Below are 22,204 nucleotides of genomic sequence, written 5' to 3' on the forward strand. Positions count from 1 at the left end.
ATCAGATTATGAGCAATTAATGATAAGGGAAATCATAAGGCACTTTTGACCAAGTCAAAACATCGTATTTATTACAAGAATTACACAGATATTTCATATTCCTGCCAAAGGGTACAACAAGTACACGTTTCCATGTAAGAGCATGTCATATGTATGATACCTTTTCATGGACTTTCTGGCCAGGTTCCATCCCTTCAAGATGTTCAGATTCTGTGGATCCCTCACTTGATACCATTTTTCTTTGTATATGAACATTTTGCTCACGCAAGGCAACAATCTGCAAAATAAAAACATTGTGCCTTTAAAATCTAAAATACCAACATGAAGTATAAAAAAATTGCATTTACTTGAATGCGGTTAAGAACTAGTGAATACAAACAAATAATCATAAAATAACCATTAAATTTTACTCATTATTTCATAAATATTTCTAAAATTTAGATTAGCATTTTGAAAAATATTTATAATATTTATGGAATGTAAAATTTACTTAAAATATTTTCTAGTTGGAAAATGTATCTATCAAGTTTGAAATGTTTCTAAAGTGGTAGGATCCATGAGTTTTTAATTCTGAAATTACTTCTTAGTTTATGAGATGCAATAAAATTTGTATTAGTCTGAATCCTTAAAGTATAAAAAAAAAATAAAGACTGAATACTGAAGACCAATTATGAGCACATTCATCTTCCCTAAGAGATAGTACATCTGCAGTTTTAAAACAAGCAAATAAATAAGCTGGACTTAATTTTTTACCACTACCATAAGCACTTAGAGTTAAATTGGTCTCACTGTCATTATTTTAACAGCCATTATCTTAGTGGTTCTAGTCCAAATATAGTTAATTTACAAAGAGAATTCTCAGAAGGCAATTAATTCTTGTAAAACCTTAGCTCAGTTTGATACACATGATACTTTGAACTAAGAAACAGATTCTCAGATAGTTGTAGTTTAAGAGATCTTAATAATGTACAGAGTGGAAGATCATATTCTAGCATTTTAAAATGGTGTTTTAGAATATATTTACTATTTATACACATTATTTCAAAAGTATTTTACATTATATCAATACCACAAATTATTCATTTCTTAGCAAGTTTTACTGTAATATCAACTCAGATATTGAGTCAGTATTGGTTCTAGGGGAAATTAATGTCCATAGTATTCAGCACACAAAAAATATGGAATCATATTAAACTTATATGTTGAAATTACAAGATGAACATGTCACATAGACAAATAATTATCAAATAAACAAAAGACATCAAGAGACTGGTTATTTGTCCTACTGTCTGCCACTGCTGCTTGTATGCCAGTGGTGTATTCTTGAGAAAAAGTGATTTTGCATATGACCTCCACCAGTTCAACACACATTTCTTAAGGGCATATCAACACAATGAAGAACAACTCTGAAAAGGTTCATCTCTCCTGCAGTACTGCGATCACAAAATAATTGGTTCCCTAAAATACCATTCTTGCCCACCTACAATCTATCCTCCACAAAGCAGCCAGATTCATCTTCTAAATTTAAGCTATATTGTGTCTCTCTTTAGCTTTCTAAACAACCTCTCTGTTTTTCCCTATTTAGCATAATTTTAAACTTCTTGATCTTCAGGATCCTTTTGACTACGATGGTTTCCTTTCAGTTCCTCAAACAGACTGGACTCATTCTCACTCACAACTGAGGAACTTGCTCATCTTCCCATCTGAAGCATTCTTCCCCAGCTCAGATTACACTGGATGTAATCATATTTCAAAACTCAGCTGAAAACATGCTCCTCAGAGAAAGTGCACCTAACCATTATATGTTTTACAATATATCTGTGTTTATTTCAGTGTGCACCTTATTCATTAAAATCTAATATTTTATTCCTTTATTTACTTACTCACTTTCCTTGCTTATTTAGCTAGCAGAAGTCCTAATGACATCTCACGGGAAAATAATTTTCAAAGGAATATCTTATTGAAAACAACATTTTCAAATGAAGCAGCACATCACATTAGTATGTGCAAGGATTCAATATAAATGTTGAATTAAAAAATGAATGGGTATGGAAAACCAAAGAATATAGATCTAACTTATTCAGAAATAACCACAGATAAAGATTTAGAGTGCTTGAGAATCTTCAGGGACATTCCTCTCATGTTGGCATAGAAATGAATTACATCAAAGGAAAAACAAGAGTGAGTCTCTGAATATATCATTTTTATATTACATTCCTAACATCTTGTCTCTTGCAGAAAGCAATAATAACATACTACTATCAGTACATAATAAAACTTTGTTATGAATTTTTAAAAATTAAAGAATTGTATATTGAGATCTCACTAAGACAACATCCAGCACCAGTGTTGGTCGCTCAGTCATGTCCGACTCTTTGCAACTCCATGGACTGTAGACCACCAGGTTCCTCTGTCCATGGAATTCTCCGAGAAAGAATACTGGAGTGGGTAGCCATTCCCTTCTCCAGAGGATCTTCCTGACTCAGGAATCGAACTAGAGTCTCCTGCATTACAGGCAGATTATTTATCCTCTGAGCTACCAGGGAATCCCAGATAACATTCATGACTTAACAAATAATGTTAAGGCAAAGGCAACAATAAATTTAAAAATTCTTTGCATTTTCTTTCATTATTTAAGTTACTTAGAAGTGGAGACCTTTTAAAAAAATTTCTCACTTTACAGAATAACTTCCATTTGTATAATAATTCAGGTAAATATCAAATATACCCTAGTGCCTAAAATAAAGTGGTCATCTGTAAAGATTTACTGAAATGATTCAGTGAAAGGATTAATTAATGGCCTTAACTAAAAATGTCAGAATGTCAAATTCATGTAGAAAACTTATGCCAATATGCTTGTGCCACTAGGTTAAAAACTGCAGACTTCCAGTTTTTCATAACATATACCCATGATAATTCCAAGAAAGACAAACTTTTCAGCCACTAATGTGCAAACTCTGCTTTTTCTAAAAAAAAAATCAGTCTCACAAATTAGATTTTTGAAACTGGAGAACTGATGCAAAATCCTTTATATTCTCTATTATTTTAATATGGTTATATTCTGTTCTAATTTTGCCCAGCAACAAATTATCCTAAGTAGTTCTGAAAGTAAAGCTCCAGCCTCTGATTTAATTGTAGGTGTTAATAAGCTTGATTCTTCCTTTCACACTGGGGAAAGTGAGAGGTTCTCTCCTGTGAATCCTACTTTGGGAGTTGGGCTCGCTCTTCTGTGTGTATTCGAGGGGGCAGAGAAGGTCATCTAGAAATCTGTAGCTGAAGTTAGCACAGACCTCTTTAGGAAACTCTCTTGGCTGGCTTCACAAATGAATGCAGAAGGTGGCTTGGGAAGTAGTTTACAAATAGCAAGTGGAATGAAAAGCGACTGATTCTCTGGGCTGTACTGACAGTGGATGCTCTTAAAGGGAGGGCTCAAGTGACTTGTCTGGAATACCGAAGTAGGACTGAATCCCTCATTGCTAAACTGCTAAAATAGGGTGGTGTGGTGGGTAAGAGGAATCATTTCTGGGGAATCTCTGTTGCTTATTCAGTTTCTCTGTAACTGCCAGAAAGTACTGGGAACCCACCATGTTAAACTATTTTCATCTGCAGATCAGGTCTTATGATCCACATTTAGCAAGTGATTAAATTGAGACAAAGAGAACTTAGTGAGAACTAAGGAATCAAATAAAAGTCCTTATCTTTAGGTTTTTTTACTCATTGTCTTGCATGGCTTTGCCTTTGGGCTCTGATAAGTCTGGGGAAGTTAACAATGGGTGAGGGTGGGGAGGAAGCATTTCTTTTCCAAGTACTGTTTTCTGCCCACCCTGGGCTTCCCTGTACTTTACTGAAGTTATGGACCCCTCCCTGGAGAGAGGCACCTGTAGGCAGAACTCTGCACGCATTTTTATGCATATCAATCCACTGAAGGCCCGTGACACTCTGGTTGAGTCTTTCCACAATCATTTTAACTGATAAACCATGATTTGTCAAGTGTTCGTTGACATTTGTTTTTAAATGCCCAGAATTCATTCCTATTTCTCTTGGTGAAGACATCTTACATTTTCACTGGGGAATTTTCCTTCTCAGCTCTCATCCTGGACTTCCCAGGTGGTGCTAGAGGTAAAGAACCTGCCTATTGATGCAGGAGACGTAAGAGATGCTGGTTTGATGCCTGGGTTGAGAAGATCCCCTGAAGGAGGGCCTGGCAACCCACTCCAGTATTCTTGCCTGGAGAATACCATGGACAGAGGTGTCTGGTGGGCTACAGTTCATAGGGTCGCAAAGAGTTGGACTTGACTGAAGCAACTTAGCACACACTCGAATCCTAGAGACACTGTCATTCCAGCAGCCAGAGCCCATGGCAGATGGGTGAGCACGTGGTCTAAGTCAGCACCTTCCGTGAGAGAAACTTCTGGCAGAACTATAGGGTAAGAGCCTCTTTCTAGTATGGAAGGTAGGCTAGTGGGATATGATCAGAGTACTGTTTGCCATCAGTTCCTCCTCATAGAGAAGCAGGTAGAAATGATGGAGCCCCGATGAATGACTTCTACTGCTGGTTTTAGCCATTCTTAAATCAATTCTATCTCTGACATCTCCATAAAATGAGCCCCCAATTTTGTCTTTGTGTTTAAACTTTGTATTGATTTTCCGTCACTTGCAACTAAAAGTGTCCTTGCAAATATAACAGGGAACATGGAAGGCAACACAGCACATTCAATATCTAAATGGGGATTTGGAAAAATGACTAAGAATTTATGAGAGAGACAGTAGAAGACAACTTTTCAGTAGTCAGGACAGCATGAGCTCTTTGTAAACATATCTGGAAGAAGATAAAAGAATGACAGGTGACTAACAAAGCTAAAGTATTTCAGCTAAAACTCAGGTATCTGTGTGATTCTTGCTGTTCAGCTTATTGGTTTGCCTTGACCCTTCTTTGTGTTTCTTGATAGCTTATTAAGCTTCTGACAGCCTGACTCTGCTTCTAGGCACTCCCAAACCCATTATATTTCCAAGGCAACCTTCCAAGTTATTATTATTTTTTTCTTTTAACCTTTGCCTCTGTCAGGTTGCTTTTGGCCCTTATCAATCTCTGATAAGCTCTGATCTCACACAGTGGACTACGACTGCTCTTGGTGGCCTGCCTTTCAGTCAGGAAAATTCCTCAGTCCCCATTCCTTTATTTCTATCAACCATTTCAAGGATCCTAGCATGCTTTACGACAGATTCTCTTCTATCCTCTTTCTTTGAAAAACAGTTTTCTTTGATGGCCTGGAGACATTCATTCACTTCACAAACATTCTTTGATATTTCACTGATGATGTACCAGGTATTAGGAAAATTATTAGGGGGAAAAGGCAGAAACACTAATTCATTCTTGTTGGCTGAGAGAAACTATAAACAAAAATAAGTGGAATACATTTTTAAATGGTGATAATTGTAAAGGGAAAATTAAAGCAAGGGAGGGATGCAATGAGGCACAGCTTAATTAGGAATCAGGTGCTTTCTGAATATAAATCTGAATGAGAGAGAGGAAGCAATGTGGATATCTGGGAGAAAACTTTTCAGGTAGAGGGTTCAGAAAATGAAAATCATTATTGAAAACAACAGTTTGAGATTCATAAAAGTGTTTTAGTGAGTTCTTCATATGATGTAAGATGTCTTCTTCAAAAGACAGCTGAAAGTCGATATCTTGAAAACTGATACCTTCAAAAGATCACTGAAAATTGATGTCTTGGAAACTTCAGGTGTCAGGAAGTGCACAGAAACATGTGATTCTTAAGAGAAAGTTGATTTGGAAGAAAATAATAGCATGTATTTCATATCTCTATATTCTCACATTTTAGGATTTCTCAAGTGTTGGAACTATATTAATTCATTCATTGAACAAATGTTCATTGATTATTCTTCTAAGCATGAGAACCCACTGGGAGAAAAGTCCTTCTCTCAAGAAGCTTACATTCTAGCAAAGGAAAGAAACAGAAAGGAACAGTAAGACAACAGCCACCAACACCAACAATCTAATGCACTCTTAAAATGTGCCAAAATCTGGGCTTAACGTATTATATAAATTTGCTTCTTTACATCATCTTTTCATCTATAGTATCTTTTCTTTCCAAGTTCAAGATTTCTTGAAAGCAGACCCTAAGACAAATAATTGCACACAAGTAGTTTATTTGGGAGGTGATTCCCAGAAGCATGGCATTCTTAAATATTCTTAAAAGGCCTAGGAGGCATCTTGGCCCTTCTAGTTTTTACTGGTTTCTGACTCTTTTTTTTTTTTTTTTTTTTTCATTTTAAAATTACTTTTAATCGGGGGAAAAGGTTGTCTGACTTTGTACAAGTTTCTTAAACTCAAGGTCCTGTTCCTCTGCTATAAACTGAGGGATAATAATACCTATTTTAGTGTGTTTTAGTGTGTTTGTAAAAGTTCTCAGTCAAATATGATGTACATTGTGTTTATTATGTAAACATTCATATTGTAATAATGAGGATCACCTTTATCTTCTTATTCATACTTCATGTTCTAGCTGATGAAGGACCTGCAGTCACACACACTCAGAATGCCACCTTGGCTGTACGCTTTTATATTCATTTGGAATGCTCACACATAGAGATCTTAAAACTCTGGTAAATTCCTCAGTGATAACAATACTCATTCAGAGCATCTTTTCTTCTCATGGGGGATTCTGGGTGGGCTCCTGGATGGGGGCTCATCAGCAGATTATTACAAGCTTGGAATTTTTAGCTCCACCCACCATTCTCCAGACGGGGAACAGGGAAATGAATCAGTGATTAAGTACTCATTTAATAAATGATTGATCATACCTATGTAATGAAGCTTTCATAAAATTCCCAAAAGTACAGGGATTGGGGAACTTCCAGGTTGGTGCACATATCCACATACTGGGAAGTGATGCATCCCAACCCCATAGGGACAGAAGCTCCTGAACTCAGGACCCTCCCAGACCTTACTCATTATGTATCCTTTCATCTGGTTGTTAATCAGTATTCTTTACTATTACGTTGTTGTTGTTCAGTTGCTAAGTCGTGTCTGACTCTTTGCAACCCCATGGACTGCAGCACTCCAGGCTCTCCCACCCTTGACTAGCTCCCAGAGTTTGCTCAAATTCATGTCCACTGAATCAGTGATGCTATCTAACCATCTCATCCTCTGCTGCCCACTTCTCCTTTCACCTTCAATCTCTCCCAGCGTCTAGGTCTTTTCCAATGAGTTGGTTCTTTGCATCAGGTGGCCATAAATGTAGGTAAATGTTTTCCTCAGTTCCATGAACTGCTCCAGCAAATTAATTGAACCCAAGTAGGGGTTAGTGGGAGTTTCTGATTTGTGCCCAATCAGCCAGAGGCACAAATGACAAACTGGACCTGCAACTGGCGTCTGAAGGAGGCTGGGAGTGGTCTAGTGGCACTGAGCCCTTAACCTGTAGGATCTGATGCTATCTCCAGTGTCAGAACTGTTGGCAGTGTCAGGACTGAGTTAAACTCTAGGACATCCTGCTGGTGCTGCAGTGAATTGCTTGGTAGGGGAAGTGTTGGTGTCAGAAGTATTGGTGAGTATGAGAGTAGTGTGAGAGTAAAGGAGAATCATTGGAGAAAGAAGAGAGTTTTTCTTACATACTTTTCCTCCTTAACTGCCTCTCATCATCTTTTATGACTTAGCTATTATAGTCAACAAGAGAGTCTAAAGTGCAGTACTTGGATGCAGTCTCAAAAATGACAGAATGATCTCTGTTCGTTTCCAAGGCAAACCATTCAATATCATGGTAGTCCAAGTCTATGCCCTGACCAGTAACGCTGAAGAAGGTGAAGTTGAATGGTTCTGTGAAGATCTACAAGACCTTCTAGAACTAACACCCAAAAAAGATGTCCTTTTCATTATAGGGGACTGGAATGTAAAAGTAGGAAGTCAAGAAATACCTGGAGTAAAAGGAAAATTTGGCCTTGGAATACAGAATGAAGCAGGGCAAGAGCTAATAGAGTTTTGCCAAGAGAACGCATTGGTCACAGGAAACACCCTCTTCCAACAACACAAGAGTAGACTCTACACATGGACATCACCAGATGGTCAACACTGAAATCAGATTGATTATATTCTTTGCAGCCAAAGATGGAGAAGCTCTATACAGTCAGCAAAAACAAGACCGGGAGCTGATTGTGGCTCAGGTCATGAACTCTTTACAGCTAAATTCAGACTTAAATTGAAGAAAATGGGGAAAACCCCTAGATCATTAAGGCATGACCTAAATCAAATCCCTTATGATTATACAATGGAAGTAACAAATAGATTCAAGGGATTAGATCTGATAGACAGAGTGCTTGAGGAACTAAGGATGGAAGTTTGTGACATTGTACAGGAGGCAGGGATCAAGACCATCCCCAAGAAAAAGAAATGCAAAAAGACAAAATGGCTCTCTGAGGAGGCGTTACAAATACTTATGAAAAGAAGAGAAGTGAAAGGCAAAGGAGAAAATGAAAGATATACCAATTTGAATGTAGAGTTCCAAAGAATAGCAAGGAGAGATAAGAAAGGCTTCCTCAGTGATCAATGCAAAGAAATAGAGGAAAACAATAGAATGGGAAAGACTAGAGATCTCTTCAGGAAAATTAGAGACACCAAGGGAACTTTTCAAAGATGTGCACAATAAAGGACAGAAATGGTATGGACCTAACAGAATCAGAAGATATTAAGAGGTGGCAAGAATACATAGAAGAACTATACAAAACAAATCTTTATGACCCAGATAATCACAATGGTGTGATCACTCACCTAGAGCCAGACATCCTGGAATGTGAAGTCCAGTGGGCCTTAGGAAGCATCACTATGAACAAAGGTACTGGAGGTGATGGAATTGCAGTCGAGCAATTTCAAATCCTGAAAGGTGATGCTGTGAAAATACTGCATTCAATATGCCAGCAAATTTGGAAAACTCAGATGTGGCCATAGGACTGGAAAATGTCAGTTTTCATTCCAATCCCAAAGAAAGGCAAAGAATGCTCAAACTATTGAACAACTGCACTCATCTCACCTGCTAGCAAAGTAATACTCAAATTCTCCATGCCAGGTAGAGCAGTGCATGAACCATGAACTTCCAGATGTTCAAGCTGGAGTTAGAAAAGGCAGATGAACCTGAGATCAAATTGCCAATATCCATTGGATCATTGCAAAAGCAAGAGAGTTCCAGAAAAATATTTATGCCTGCTTTATTGACTATGCCAAAGCCTTTGACTGTGTGGATCACAACAAACTGGGGAAAATTCTTCAAAAGATGGGAATACCAGACCACCTGACCTGCCTCCTGAGTAATCTGTATGCATGTCAGGAAGCAACAGAATTGCATATGAAACAACAAACTGGTTCCAAATCAGGATAGGAGTACATCAAGGCTGTACATTGTCACCCTTCTTATTTAACTTATATGCAGAGTACCTCATGCAAAATGCCAGGCTGGATGAAGCACAAGATGGAATCAAGATTGACAGGAGAAACATCAATAACCTCAGATATTCAAGGAACCTCAGTTCAAAGGGAGAGTATCTTATGAATCCTAGGTTTAAGGCAGATGACACCACCCTTATAGCAGAAAGGGAAGAGGAACTAAAGAGCCTCTTGATGAAAGTGAGAGGAGAGTGAAAAAGTTGGCTTAAAGCTCAACATTCAGAAAACTAAATCATGGCATTTGGTTCCATCACCTCATGGCAAACAGATGGGAAAACAATGGAAACAGTGACAGACTTTATTTGGGGGGCTCCAAAATCACTGCAGGTGGTGACTGCAGCCATGAAATTAAAAGACACTTGCTTCTTGGAAGAAAAGTTATGACCAACCTAGACAGCATATTAGAAAGCAGAGACATTACTTTGCCAACAAAGGCCCATCTAGTCAAGGCTATGGTTTTTCCAGTAGTCATGTATGGATGTGAGAGTTGGACTATAAAGAAAGCTGAGCACCAAAGAATCGATTGTTTTGAACTGTGGTGTTGGAGAAGACTCTTGAGAGTCCTTTCAATTGCTAGGAGATCCAACCAGTCCATCCTAAAGGAAATCAGTCCTGAATATTCATTAGAAGGACTGATGTTGAAGCTGAAACTCCAATACTTTGGCTACCTGCTGTGAAGAGCTGACTCATTTGAAAAGACCCCGATGCTGGGAAAGACTGAAGGTGGGAGGAGAAGGGGATGACAGAGGATGAGATGGTTGGATAGCATCACCAACTCTATGGACATGAGTTTGGGTAAACTCTGGGAGTTGGTTGATGGATGGGAGGCCTGGCATGCTGCAGTCCACGGGGTCACAAACAGTCAGACATGACTGAACTGAGCTGACTGAACTATTATGTCACTAACTTTGGGATGGGTGGCACCACAGTGATTTAAGTTACATAATTCCTTAGCATTCTCCATTAACTCATATTATACAAATCATCACTCTTCAGCATGACTGACTGGTTGTTTTTTTCTGATTGCCCATTTTGACACTGAGTTTCTTGAAACCAGAAACTGTATCCGATTGTTTATTCCCAGTTCTTAGTAAACTTGTTGACAAGCAGAGAGCACTCTAGAAATATTTATGGAGTGTTGAATGACAGCAGACTGTATGAATGGAAAAGACCTATGGGGAGTTGGAAAAATACTCGAGAATGTACATATGGAGAAGAAAATTAGTTATCCACGTTAAAGACCATATGAACTTGACGTCTTTCCTAATGTGCATATTACATGATTCAAGGTTAAAAAAGGCACCCTGGGCACGGAAGAGCTCACTGGGTAAAGAAAGAAAGAAAAGAACAAGAAATATTGCCATAGTCTTGTAGAGTATTCACAAGTCTCAGTGTGAGGAGGGAGACAAGGTAGACAGCACAGGCAACTGCCAGGAGGATCGGAACAGGATCAGGGAAGGGCAGCTTAAGGGACCTCTATAAGAAATATTATATAAATACAAAGTAACAGGGAAGTCATTGTGTCTTAAAACATTAAAAACCATTTACAGTTGTACTGTAACCTAGGTAATGTGATTCAGGTACACTGAAGCACACACTGTGCTTAAATGCTTTGATTTAGAAGGGATTTACATTAGAAGCAAAGCAGAATTCCAAGTGTATCAATGAATTTATTTGCGCCAAAAAATTCTTACATTGGACACAGAAAAGCAATGTAAATTAACTGTCACTTTCCCCCGTTTTCATCAAATTTCCGAAAATGTTAATGCACAAGATGTTTCCCTAAAGTTGGATGAGGAAGGAAGACAGTAAAAAATAGGAGTTTAGAAATTAAATTTCTAATTAAGAACTGCTAACAATAATAACAGTTGCTGAATGTTGAAAATTAATCATATGCCACATGTCTCTGGTGACTCAGAAGGTAAAGCGTCTGCCTGTGGTGAGGGAGACCTAGGTTTGATCCCTGAGTCGGGAAGATTCCCTGGAGAAGGAAATGGCAACCCACTCCAGTACTCTTTCCTGGAAAATCCCATGGATGGCAGAGCCTGGTAGGTTATAGTCCATGGGGTTGCAAAGAGTTGGACACGACTGAGCAACTTACTTTCACTTTTCATACACAAAGCAATTCATATACTCTTACATTATTTCATTTAATCTTCCCGGGAACCTTATATATTTGGTATTATTTTTATTTTACAAATTAGGAAACTAACATAAGGGGAATAAGTAATATATTTAAAGTCTGTAGAAAAGGATATGATAGAAACAGGTTTTCAATCCAGGTATACCTTTAAAAGGGATGGTTTTTAAGTATTATGTTATAATGCCTTTTGAAAATTAATGAAATCATTCACTGCATACACAATCCAAATATTTATCTAGGTCAGGACTACAGTTCTGTGGTCTGATGGCAGGGGAATTTACCTGCCCTGATTTGGCAAACAATTTAGACACAAAATATGTCTTCAATTATTTTTTGGAATAAAAATCATGCTGTTTACATTATTTATCATTTTTATGTATAACTCTTCTGTGGCACAGGTATGTCATTTTATGTTGAAACCTTTCCAAACTTTTTAAAATAAATCATGTCTACCATCCTCATGCTAATTCTCTAGGGATTTTTCATTCTGATGCTTTTAAATTCATATTTGCCTTTACCTATTCAACAACAACTTCCAGACAGTGCCCACATCTAATTAGCAAGATTCTTTTCATCTATTTTTACTCCAAAGTCAATTAACAATTCCAAGAGTGAGACTTAGAGAAGTCTCACTACACCAACACATAATTTGGCTTCTGCACAAATAACTTATTCTAATTTAGCTGAATTCTCTGCTTAGATTATACTGATGTTGCAACAACAGAAAACAAAGGCAAGAAACTAGTAGAGTGGTAGGGATTCACAATTTACATTTAAGCAACTCTCCAGACACAACAGGTTGCATTTGTGTTGTTATATATTAATTGGGAAACCAAAAAGATTGAGACACTTATTCAAAATAGAACTAAGGACACTAAACCAATAGCAATTTCACTTTCCAACTCTGGCTTTTGGACATGAGATTTAAAAGCATCATTCAAGCATATCAAAACCAGTGTAAAGTAACTTCATGTAGTTCCATGGAGTTCCATCAGTTCACGTGTAATATTCATTTTCAACGATTGTCAGTGAAAATGGATAGACTAGAAACCTGTATAACAGAACTGGTCCATTGAATGATCAAATTGTCTTGAGATGAGAATTAGAGGTTTACAACGTGAGGATTCATGTCTTGTCAAGTTCAAAAAATAGTTACTTAATTAATAATTTAGTGAGCGAATCCATTTTTTCTAATGAATGACTGAATAGCTTGGAAGGCGGAAGTATAGTTTAAGTTGGTGGTTGCTTATAATTTTTACCACAGCTCTATCTCTGTTTGGTCAAGAAATGTTTATTGAATGAATGAGAATACACTATACATCTTTTTTAAAGAAAAAATTCCTCCATTTTGACTGACGAACCTCCCCAATTCCAATTAGATGAATTGACTAGGAACTTTAATTTCGCTCAGTCGTGTCTGACTCTTCTCTACCCCATGGACTATACAATACATGGAATTCTCTAGGCCAGAATACTGCACTGGGTAGCCTCTCCCTTCTCCATTAATGTATATGCACATCACCTTAAGTTTCTGGTGATCTTTTGATGAAAAATATAGTATATGAACAGTACATGAATTTTGACTGCTTCCAAATTTATATCTGAACTGATTTGGCTTATCTCTAAAAACAAGGATACTCTGACCATGGAATCTAACCTTATTTAGTTCTTAATGATGAAAAAATTCTTTCAAAAATAATATTAAATATTTTAAGACTGATTCTTAAAATAACAGGCCTGGAAAACTGCTATTTTTAGTTTTAAGTTTAAGACAACAGTAGCAATAGCAATAAAACTTCAGATGTTTGCTTAGATAGACTTGCTTTTATGGTGGATGATTATAATCTCTATCTCCAACATTAACTATGGCACTCAAAATAGCGATATATTTAATATAGTGATTGATATATAATTCTAATATAAATTCAACTCCCTATCAAATGAATCTCTATTCTGTTCATTTAATCGGTATTTGAGTCATTACATTTTTGGATACTTGGTTATTCTTTATTTTTATTTATTTCCGTTATTCAAATTGTCTGATATTTAAAATGACAATAAAATCAAATGCCAGCATTTTCATTAGAAGCATATAAATGGCTTCAGAAAATACAAACCGCTTAAATTGGACAGAATTAGTGGATATTGTTAAGGCACTGTACAGCTATTATAGTAGATTAGCAGCTAAGAACGGGAAAAATAAAAGAATAGGAATAAAAATGACCAAGGAAACTGCTAGTGTGATAAAGTACAAAAATTAGTCCAGAGAACAAAAGCAAAAATTAAGTCCTAAAAGGGTTTTTTAAAAGTATCAGTAAATAGGAAAACACACATTGGAAAAAAATATTTTTCACTGAAAGGAAGCAAGCCTCCATTGAAAATATAAATAAGCAAACAAATGAGGACAGGTGGAAAATATTCATTGAAGTACACAAAAGACACTGAGAAGTGCAACACCACATGTAAGAGCCAAAATTTGGTGTTGAGTGCTGGGAATGCTGGCAGCCACTTAGTTGAAGGTTTTGAATGTCATGGAAAAAATATATTACAATCTCTATCACCTAGGAAGATGCCATTGCTTACAGCTTTCTCTGCCCAAAGAGAAGAGCAGAATTCTATTTAAAAATAAATGGGTGTCTGTTTAATTAGAAAAGGAGACCAGTAAGTTGAGGTGGCTTTAATGCCAGGGTAACCTATAGAAGTAAACCAAAATGTAAGCCTGTAATGCCTCAAGGTTGCGAAATTGAAATGCTTAGGATAACCAACCACGGACAGCCACCCAGGCTTTCTTTTTTAAGCTACCATCAATTGAATACTGTAATGTCTCTTTGTTTCTGCACTGTATCTGAGGCTCTCCCTTGGCTCCTGTGGCGGAGCACTCCTGATCATGCGTTCCTGGTTTGACATTGCTTGATTTGAGTTGATTTGTTTTCAAAGAAACTCTTACAAATGTTTAATTTGCCTCAGTTTATCTTTCAACTCTTGCGTCACAATGAAAAACAAATAGGACTTACTAAAAGGTGTTGATTATGATAAAGTATCAATGCCTCTTGACAGAGAACAAGGCTTCCTTCTTCATACTCTCCACAATTACTTCCCCTAAGGATCATTATTCTGTAATGTCAGAAGTATCAAAATATGCTAATTTGGTGTGGGCTCCAGCCAAAAGCAGAGGAATGACTGAAGTAATTATCCTTCCTCTTCCAAAGAAATAAAAGAGAGGGCAAAATAAGGAGACCCGGTTATGCTGAGAAGAAGAAGGTAACAGGAAACTGAATGTCCAGTGCCTCCCTACATGATGTGTTTATGCAGTAGCAAGTACACTCTGAGACTTAAGAGTCTCTGTCTTCAAAACCCTCAATATTTTTTATTAATTATGCTGACATGAATAAAAGCTTCTTTAGTTATTTCATGTATATTAAGCAGTATTAAAATTCATCAAGCAAATACTGATTATTAAATTAATCAAGGTTAAGTCTACATAATATTAATCACATCTCTGTCATCTGTTTATTCAAGTGCAGCCCATCCGCTGTTAAGAAATTTGGAATGTTTTAGAATGAACACTATGTTTTAGTAATCCAAACATGCTGTATTTCCATCAACAAATATTTGAAAAGGCTGCATTAAAATTCATCCCTGCGATCTGAGTACTAACCAGGCTTGGATTCTGCTTCAGAGATCAGACAAAATATTGGGAGCTCCTGGGGTTTGGAGGTAGAGGAGAATGGGAAGTTGCTGCTTGATAGGTATGCAGTTTCAGATATGTAAGATGAATCATTTCTACAGATCCACTGCACTACGTAGGGACTACAGTCAACGCTATGATATTACACACTTTAAAATATGTTAGGTGTTGAAATAACTTCCTAGGTCCAACATGAAGCCATATCAGCACACCAGACCTTGGGTAACTTTGTGTCCTTGTAAATGTTTTGCTCGACCAGAAAAGCAGCGTATCTAGTCAGCCAATGCCAAATGCCAAGCCAACCCTGGGCATTTTCACTCCTATCAAGGTGACAAATGCAGCCCCAGCCAATCAGATGTTTTCTATTACTTGTTCTTTACTCTTTATCTTATAAAACCTTCTTGCCTTCCATCTCATTTTGCAGTTCTCTGAAAAGAGACTATTTCATGGGGTGTTAAATAAAGCTGGTCTATATCAGCTTAATTGTTTCCTTCAAAAGTTTTTAATGGAGGATAGATCTCATCTAAGTGTTCTTATGACAAAAGCAAAAATAAAACCAAAACAAAACAAACAAACAAAAAGAACCAAGGGGAATTTTTGGAGGTTGATATATAAGTTGAGTACCTTGATTGTGATGATGCTATCATGAGTGTATGCAAATGTCCAAACTTATCAAAATGCATACTTTAAAGTGTACTTTTTATATATCAGCTATACCTCAATAATGCTTAAAAAATCAAAATGGCCAACAAGCATGTGAAAAAAATAAAATAAATCTCTTTGGAAATGAACTATACTATCCTTTCAGTACCATGAGAAATGACCTTTTCACTTTTTTCAGCCACGCAGGGCTAACACTGTAAGAACACAGTAGATTTTTTCCCCTCAAATCAGGGCAGAAGTGACAAAATTATAGGCTATGTCTTGCAACAATTCCTTTTAACTCTGTTATGCTAAGGGAAGGAGTCTTAAGGCAAAGAAAAATATTTCAAGGTGCTTGAAAGTACTTGAAAAACTGTAGAAGGCAGAAACCATATCCATTAGTATTTCTTGCATATAAAAAAGCAATTAAAGGCTTCTGCACAACAAAGGAAACTATAAGCAAGGTGAAAAGACACCCTTCAGAATGGGAGAAAATAATACCAAATGAAGCAACTGACAAAGAACTAATCTCAAAAATATACAAGTAACTCCTGCAGCTCAATTCCAGAAAAATAAATGATCCAATCAAAAAATGGGCCAAAGACCTAAACAGACATTTCTCCAAAGAAGACATACAGATGGCTAACAAACACATGAAAAGATGCTCAACATCACTCATTATCAGAGAAATGCACATCAAAACCACAATAAGGTACCATTTCACGCCAGTCAGAATGGCTGCGATCCAAAAGTCTACAAGCAATAAATGCTGGAGAGGGTGTGGAGAAAAGGGAACCCTCTTACACTGTTGGTGGGAATGCAAATTAGTACAGCCACCATGGAGAACAGTGTGGAGATTCCTTAAAAAATTGCAAATAGAACTGCCTTATGACCCAGCAATCCCACTGCTGGGCATACACACCAAGGAAACCAGAATTGAAAGAGACATGTGTACCCCAGTGTTCATCGCAGCACTGTTTATAATAGCCAGGACATGGAAGCAACCTAGATGTCCATCAGCAGAGGAATGGATAAGAGAGCTGTGGTACATATACACAATGGAGTATTACTTAGCCATTAAAAAGAATACATTTGAATCAGTTCTAATGAGGTGGATGAAACTGGAGCCTATTATACAGAATGAAGTAAGCCAGAAAGAAAAACACCAATGCAGTATACTAACGCATATATATGGAATTTAAAAAGATGGTAACAATAACCCTGTATGCAAGACAGCAAAAGAGACACAGATGTATAGAACAGTCTTTTGGACTCTGTGGGAGAGGGAGAGGATGGGATGATTTGGGAGAATGGCATTGAAACATGTATAATATCATATAAGAAATGAATCACCAGTCCAGGTTCGATGCAGGATACAGGATGCTTGGGGCTGGTGCACTGGGATGACCTGGAGGGATGGTACGGGGAGGGAGGTGGGAGGGATGTTCAGGATGAGGAACATGTGTACACCCGGGGCGGATTCATGCTGATGTATGGCAAAACCAATACAATATTGTAAAGTAATTAGCCTACAATTAAAATAAATAAATTTAAATTAAAATTAAAATAAAAAAGTAAGCCAGGGTAATAAAAAGGATTCATCCATTTAGTTCCTTCTTGGAAATCACAAAAGAAGTATACTAAACCCACTATTCTCAACAATCCCCTTTAAAGCAATCAATTTAATTTGGTTCTAACTGTAATAATCTTGTGTTATATTCATTTGCATGCATTTTAATATTTAAAACGTGTACATGTTATAAAATGTCAAAATGGGAAGTGTCCAGAACTTATGTAGTCTTTATACCTTTTGTTAATGGATGAAGAAAGTGATATTTACAGAGAGTAAATGATAAATCATGTCCCATACTCAATAACTGCCAGCTGGTCAGTCCTAATTTGGACACACACTCCATCTCTACAGATCTCAATTCAATCATTAAACAGAGGTCCAACAATATCATGGCTGAAAAGATCAATGTCAACATCAATAACAGTAATGTTTACTGAAAAATACTAAGTGCCCAGCACAGTTTTAAGCACTCTGTGTGTCACCCACAAATTGCCACTTGCCACTGGCAATTGCAATCTGCAAGGTATGAGCTCCAGAAGGCATTGGCTTCAACATCTCCCAAAAAGAGTTCAGATTGGGGATCAGGAGTGAGGAACTCTGAAAAAAACTGGCAGAGCTGGTCTTCAGATGGCTAGATATTTTCAGGAGAAAATTTTATGAGCTCAATTCTCACATTTCCTCATATCTAGAAAAGCACTAAAATCCTTCATGACTAGCAATAACCTTCTGTACAAAATAAGTGCTGGATTACATGGACTCCCCCTTCACTGCTGCTGCTGCTGCTGCTGCTGCTGCTAAGTCGCGTCAGTCATGTCCGACTTTGTGCGACCCCATAGATGGCAGCCCACGACAGCAGCCCACCAGGCTCCTCTGTCCCTGGGATTCTCCAGGCAAGAACCCTAGAGTGGGTTGCCATTTCCTTCTCCAATGAGTGAAAGTGAAGTCGCTCAGTCGTGTTTGACTCTTTGTGGCCCCATGGACTGTAGCCTACCAGGCTCCTCCCTCCATGGGATTTCCCAGGCAAGAGTACAGGAATGGGGTGCCATTGTCTTCTCCACTCCCCCTTCACAAATATCACCTATTTTCTGACTTGCCCCTTGACTCTTTGGAGCTGTTTCTCAGAGCTACCTTGAAATGCTGTCTCCCAAGCTATAGACTTCATTTTGCCCCAAATAAAACTTAACTCACAACTCTCACATTCTGCATTTATTTTCAGTCAAAAATGTATTAACTCATTTAAACCTCTTGGCAACCTGATGAGGAATATTCTATTAGAATTGAGGTACTGGGCTTCCCAGGTAGTGCTAGTGGTAAAGAATCCTCCTGCTAATGCAGGAGATATAAGAGATGCAGGTGGGCATGGTGACACACTCCAGTATTCTTGCCTGGAGAATCCTATGGACAGAAGAGCCTGGTGGGCTATAGTCTATATGGTCACAAAGAGTTGGACATGACTGAAACAACTTAGCATGCGTGCAATTGAGGGAAACAGGTTATAAGGGAATTGCCTACAGTCAAGAGCTAGCAAAGAACAGAACTATTCAGGGGAAAAGTAAATTCACCTATGTGGAGATTACAGCTCCTGTTTAGAGTGTGCTCAGGCCTTTCTTGTCATTGGCCAGGGCAGAATATATGCACAGCACTCAGCTGAATAATCTATATAGAAGGACAGTTTTGCACAACACTTGCTACTTTCTCTCCACTTGCCAATACTAACTTCTAACTGCTCTTTACTACTTACTTTTCATAGAACATTTCATATTTTTGTCTTTATTGTGATATATATCTCACTGTGTTGCGATCTGCAGTTTATAGGTTTTATGTCCTATATTTACATTATATTTAGACCAAGATTCTTAGCAGTTCAACATCATCGTCTGCCGGGAGCCAGCACGGGCCATTCCACCCATGACAAGGTCATGAGGAAGAGAGCTGATAAGCAAGGCTTCAGGACTCGAGGGGCTCCCTAGACCAGCTCAAGCATCTACCCCAAAACCAGAATCTGTCTGTCTTACTATTTTGTGCCTTTCACCAATTCTCCTGACATTAACAGGGGGCTATCCCTGACCACCTTTCTCTGGAGAAAATCAACTTAGGCCTCTAGCTAATAAGTCTCCTGGACATGAGAGGAATATTTCAAATCAAACCCCCTCTGTTAGCATTCTAGCTTGCTTGGCAGGTTTATCCAGACTCTTGCAGCTACTCATGTGATTATTTGCAGCCTCCCAGCTGTGAGAGGCATGGGAAGCCTAAAACATAGAGCCTTTCAAAGAGTTAAAAGCTATTAGAGTAGTGCTTGTGTAAGATTTCATTATTGGGCCAATGGTTGCTGCTAAGTTCCCATATCTCTTATCCACTGTGCACCCGGGAGTGCATTAGTTGGCATAGTTGGAATGTAAGAAAAACAAGTGTAGCCTTGAAATTAACCACATCAGACCTTTGAGCTAATTGGTTCTTTCTTGTAACTCACTGCGCCTTTGCTCCATGAGAAATGTAACTCTGTTTAATATTTTCTGAGGCTGACATAGATTAGAAATATAAAGAAAAAACACTTTGAGGGAAAATAAGTTTTCTGGTTGAGCAGCCTTTATCAAAAGAGGGTCATAAAATGTCCACAGGCCTCCAAGACCAGAAGATAATGTACACAACATCATTTGTGGGAAAGGTATGCAGAAAAAATCCTGGTTTCAATAAGGGCGAAACTGCTGGAGTATTTGGGCTGATTCTGCATGACCTTGCATCTTTCATTTCCCTCTATGTACAAGTCAAGGTATAAAAGTCCCTTTTGAAAATAAAGTAACGGGCCTCGCTCACTGAAGCTTGGTCACCCCGTGTCTTTCTTTCTTTCTTTTTTTCTTTCTTTCTCTCTCTTATTCTCTTTTTCAGGCTGATCCCTTGGAGCATAGAGGCTCCCTTCATTCATTTATCTGCCTGGGTTTCTAAGACCTGAATGGGAAGGCGTTCTGTGTTTTCACTCCCTTGGGAGACCAGGAGGGCACCTGCGGCCTCCATGAACAGAGCAAGCTCCTTGTCTTGGGGCTTTATTGGCTTTCTGTGTAAACCAAGGAATACCAGCCTCTTTTTCTCTTCTATTTTCTTATCTACAACATTCTTTCTTTATCTCTCTCTAAATCATCCACCAACACCGTTTCTCCTTCGGGTTCCCCTGGATCCTGCGGGGGCTGGACCCTGGCAATGGTCATGCCTCTTTAACCATTTTTCTACATTCCACATATACACCTTAGTATAGGATACCTGAACTCTACTTAATGCACTGTTGTATCCTAAATGGGAGAGAAATCCAAAATGAAGGGGATATATGTATGTGTATGGCTGAGTCATTTTGCTGTCTAGTAGAAGCTAACACAGCGTTGTGAAGCAACTATCCTGTAATAAAAATGAATTAATAAAAATAAATAACTCACTGTAAAACAAACGAATAAATTAAATGCAGATCCCATTTTAATGAATCTGCATTTTAAAATATTCTTTCAGTGGGTTTTATTATTTTAATATTAATCTAAAATTAACAAAATTAATATTTTAATATTCTAACAGGGGTGACTGTTATACACCCCTTTTGTTTGAGGACCAATGCATATGAAATCTTCAGGTGCAGAGGATTTCTTTCCTGTCTATTACTGTATGGCGGGCAGAGGCAGCAGCCCAGTGAAAGATCACTGAAGGCTGTGACAGGAAGTCTCAGGAAATGAACTAAGCAGTCATGTATTGTGGGGGTGGCCAACTACAGCCTTCAGGCTGCCTATTTTTGTCAGGCTCTCAAGCTAAAAATGGTTTTCACATATTTGAATGGCTACAAAATATCAAAAGAAGGATAATACTTTGTGATACATAAAAATTAAAAGAAATTAAATTTCTACTGTCCATAAATACATTTTTATTGGAACAGGGCCAAGCACATTTATTTACATAATTGTCTGATTGCTTTTTCTCTGTAACGATAAAGAAGTTGTGATAAAGAGCTTCCAGCCCATAGAACCTAAAATATTTACGAGCTGGTCCTTAAAGAGAAGTCTGCCAATCCTTGGTGTAGCGGCTCATGTCCATCTCTTTCTTTAAAAACTATTCAAGTGGACTTAGGGAAGATCAGAATGATAACTCTACTTCCTGGTTTTTAGACTTATGCTTTCTATTCACTTTCACACATTATTTCTAATTTCATTTAAATCAGTAGAAACACAGAATAAATTATCCCTGAAAAGGAATTATTTGATTAAGTAGAGTTTTTTCCCCACATACCCTTTGCTAAACTTGTGTCTAAATAGGAATATTTTAGATGACATTGGTTAACATTACAAATGTAAGAACTGAGAGAATGTATAAAAAAAACTAAAAATAAGTGTGGATTATATTTGCAATGCTTTCTATTCATAGCTCTGTGTAATTTGCTTTATAGAATCTTTCTTTACCTAAACTTAATTTTAGATTTATAAATTTCTAGCATACGCTCTGGAGAAGGCAATGGCACCCCACTCCAGTACTCTTGCCTGGAAAATCCCATGGATGCAGGAGCCTGGTAGGCTGCAGTCCATGGGTTTGTGAAGAGTCGGACACAACTGAGCGACTTCACTTTCACTTTTCACTTTCATGCATTGGAGAAGGAAATGGCAACCCACTCCAGTGTTCTTGCCTGGAAAATCCCAGGGACGGGGGAGCCTCGTGGGCTGCCATCTTTGGGGTCGC

The 22,204-nt window shown here is 37.8% G+C and overlaps 1 protein-coding gene across 20 annotated transcripts in view; it reads right to left on the minus strand.

Annotated features, from left to right (window-relative positions):
* The window catches only part of PPFIA2 (PTPRF interacting protein alpha 2), a 509,064-nt gene that overhangs the window by 152,480 nt on the left and 334,380 nt on the right, over nt 1–22,204 (minus strand). For all 20 annotated transcript variants that reach the window (XM_060412495.1, XM_060412493.1, XM_027967176.3 and 17 more), the window contains one exon: nt 161–277. In XM_060412495.1, the coding sequence (XP_060268478.1) occupies nt 161–277 (117 nt within the window). The remainder of the gene's footprint in view (nt 1–160; nt 278–22,204) is intronic.

This window comes from Ovis aries, chromosome 3 (assembly GCF_016772045.2).
Source record: "Ovis aries strain OAR_USU_Benz2616 breed Rambouillet chromosome 3, ARS-UI_Ramb_v3.0, whole genome shotgun sequence".
Classification (NCBI taxonomy): domain Eukaryota; kingdom Metazoa; phylum Chordata; class Mammalia; order Artiodactyla; family Bovidae; genus Ovis; species Ovis aries.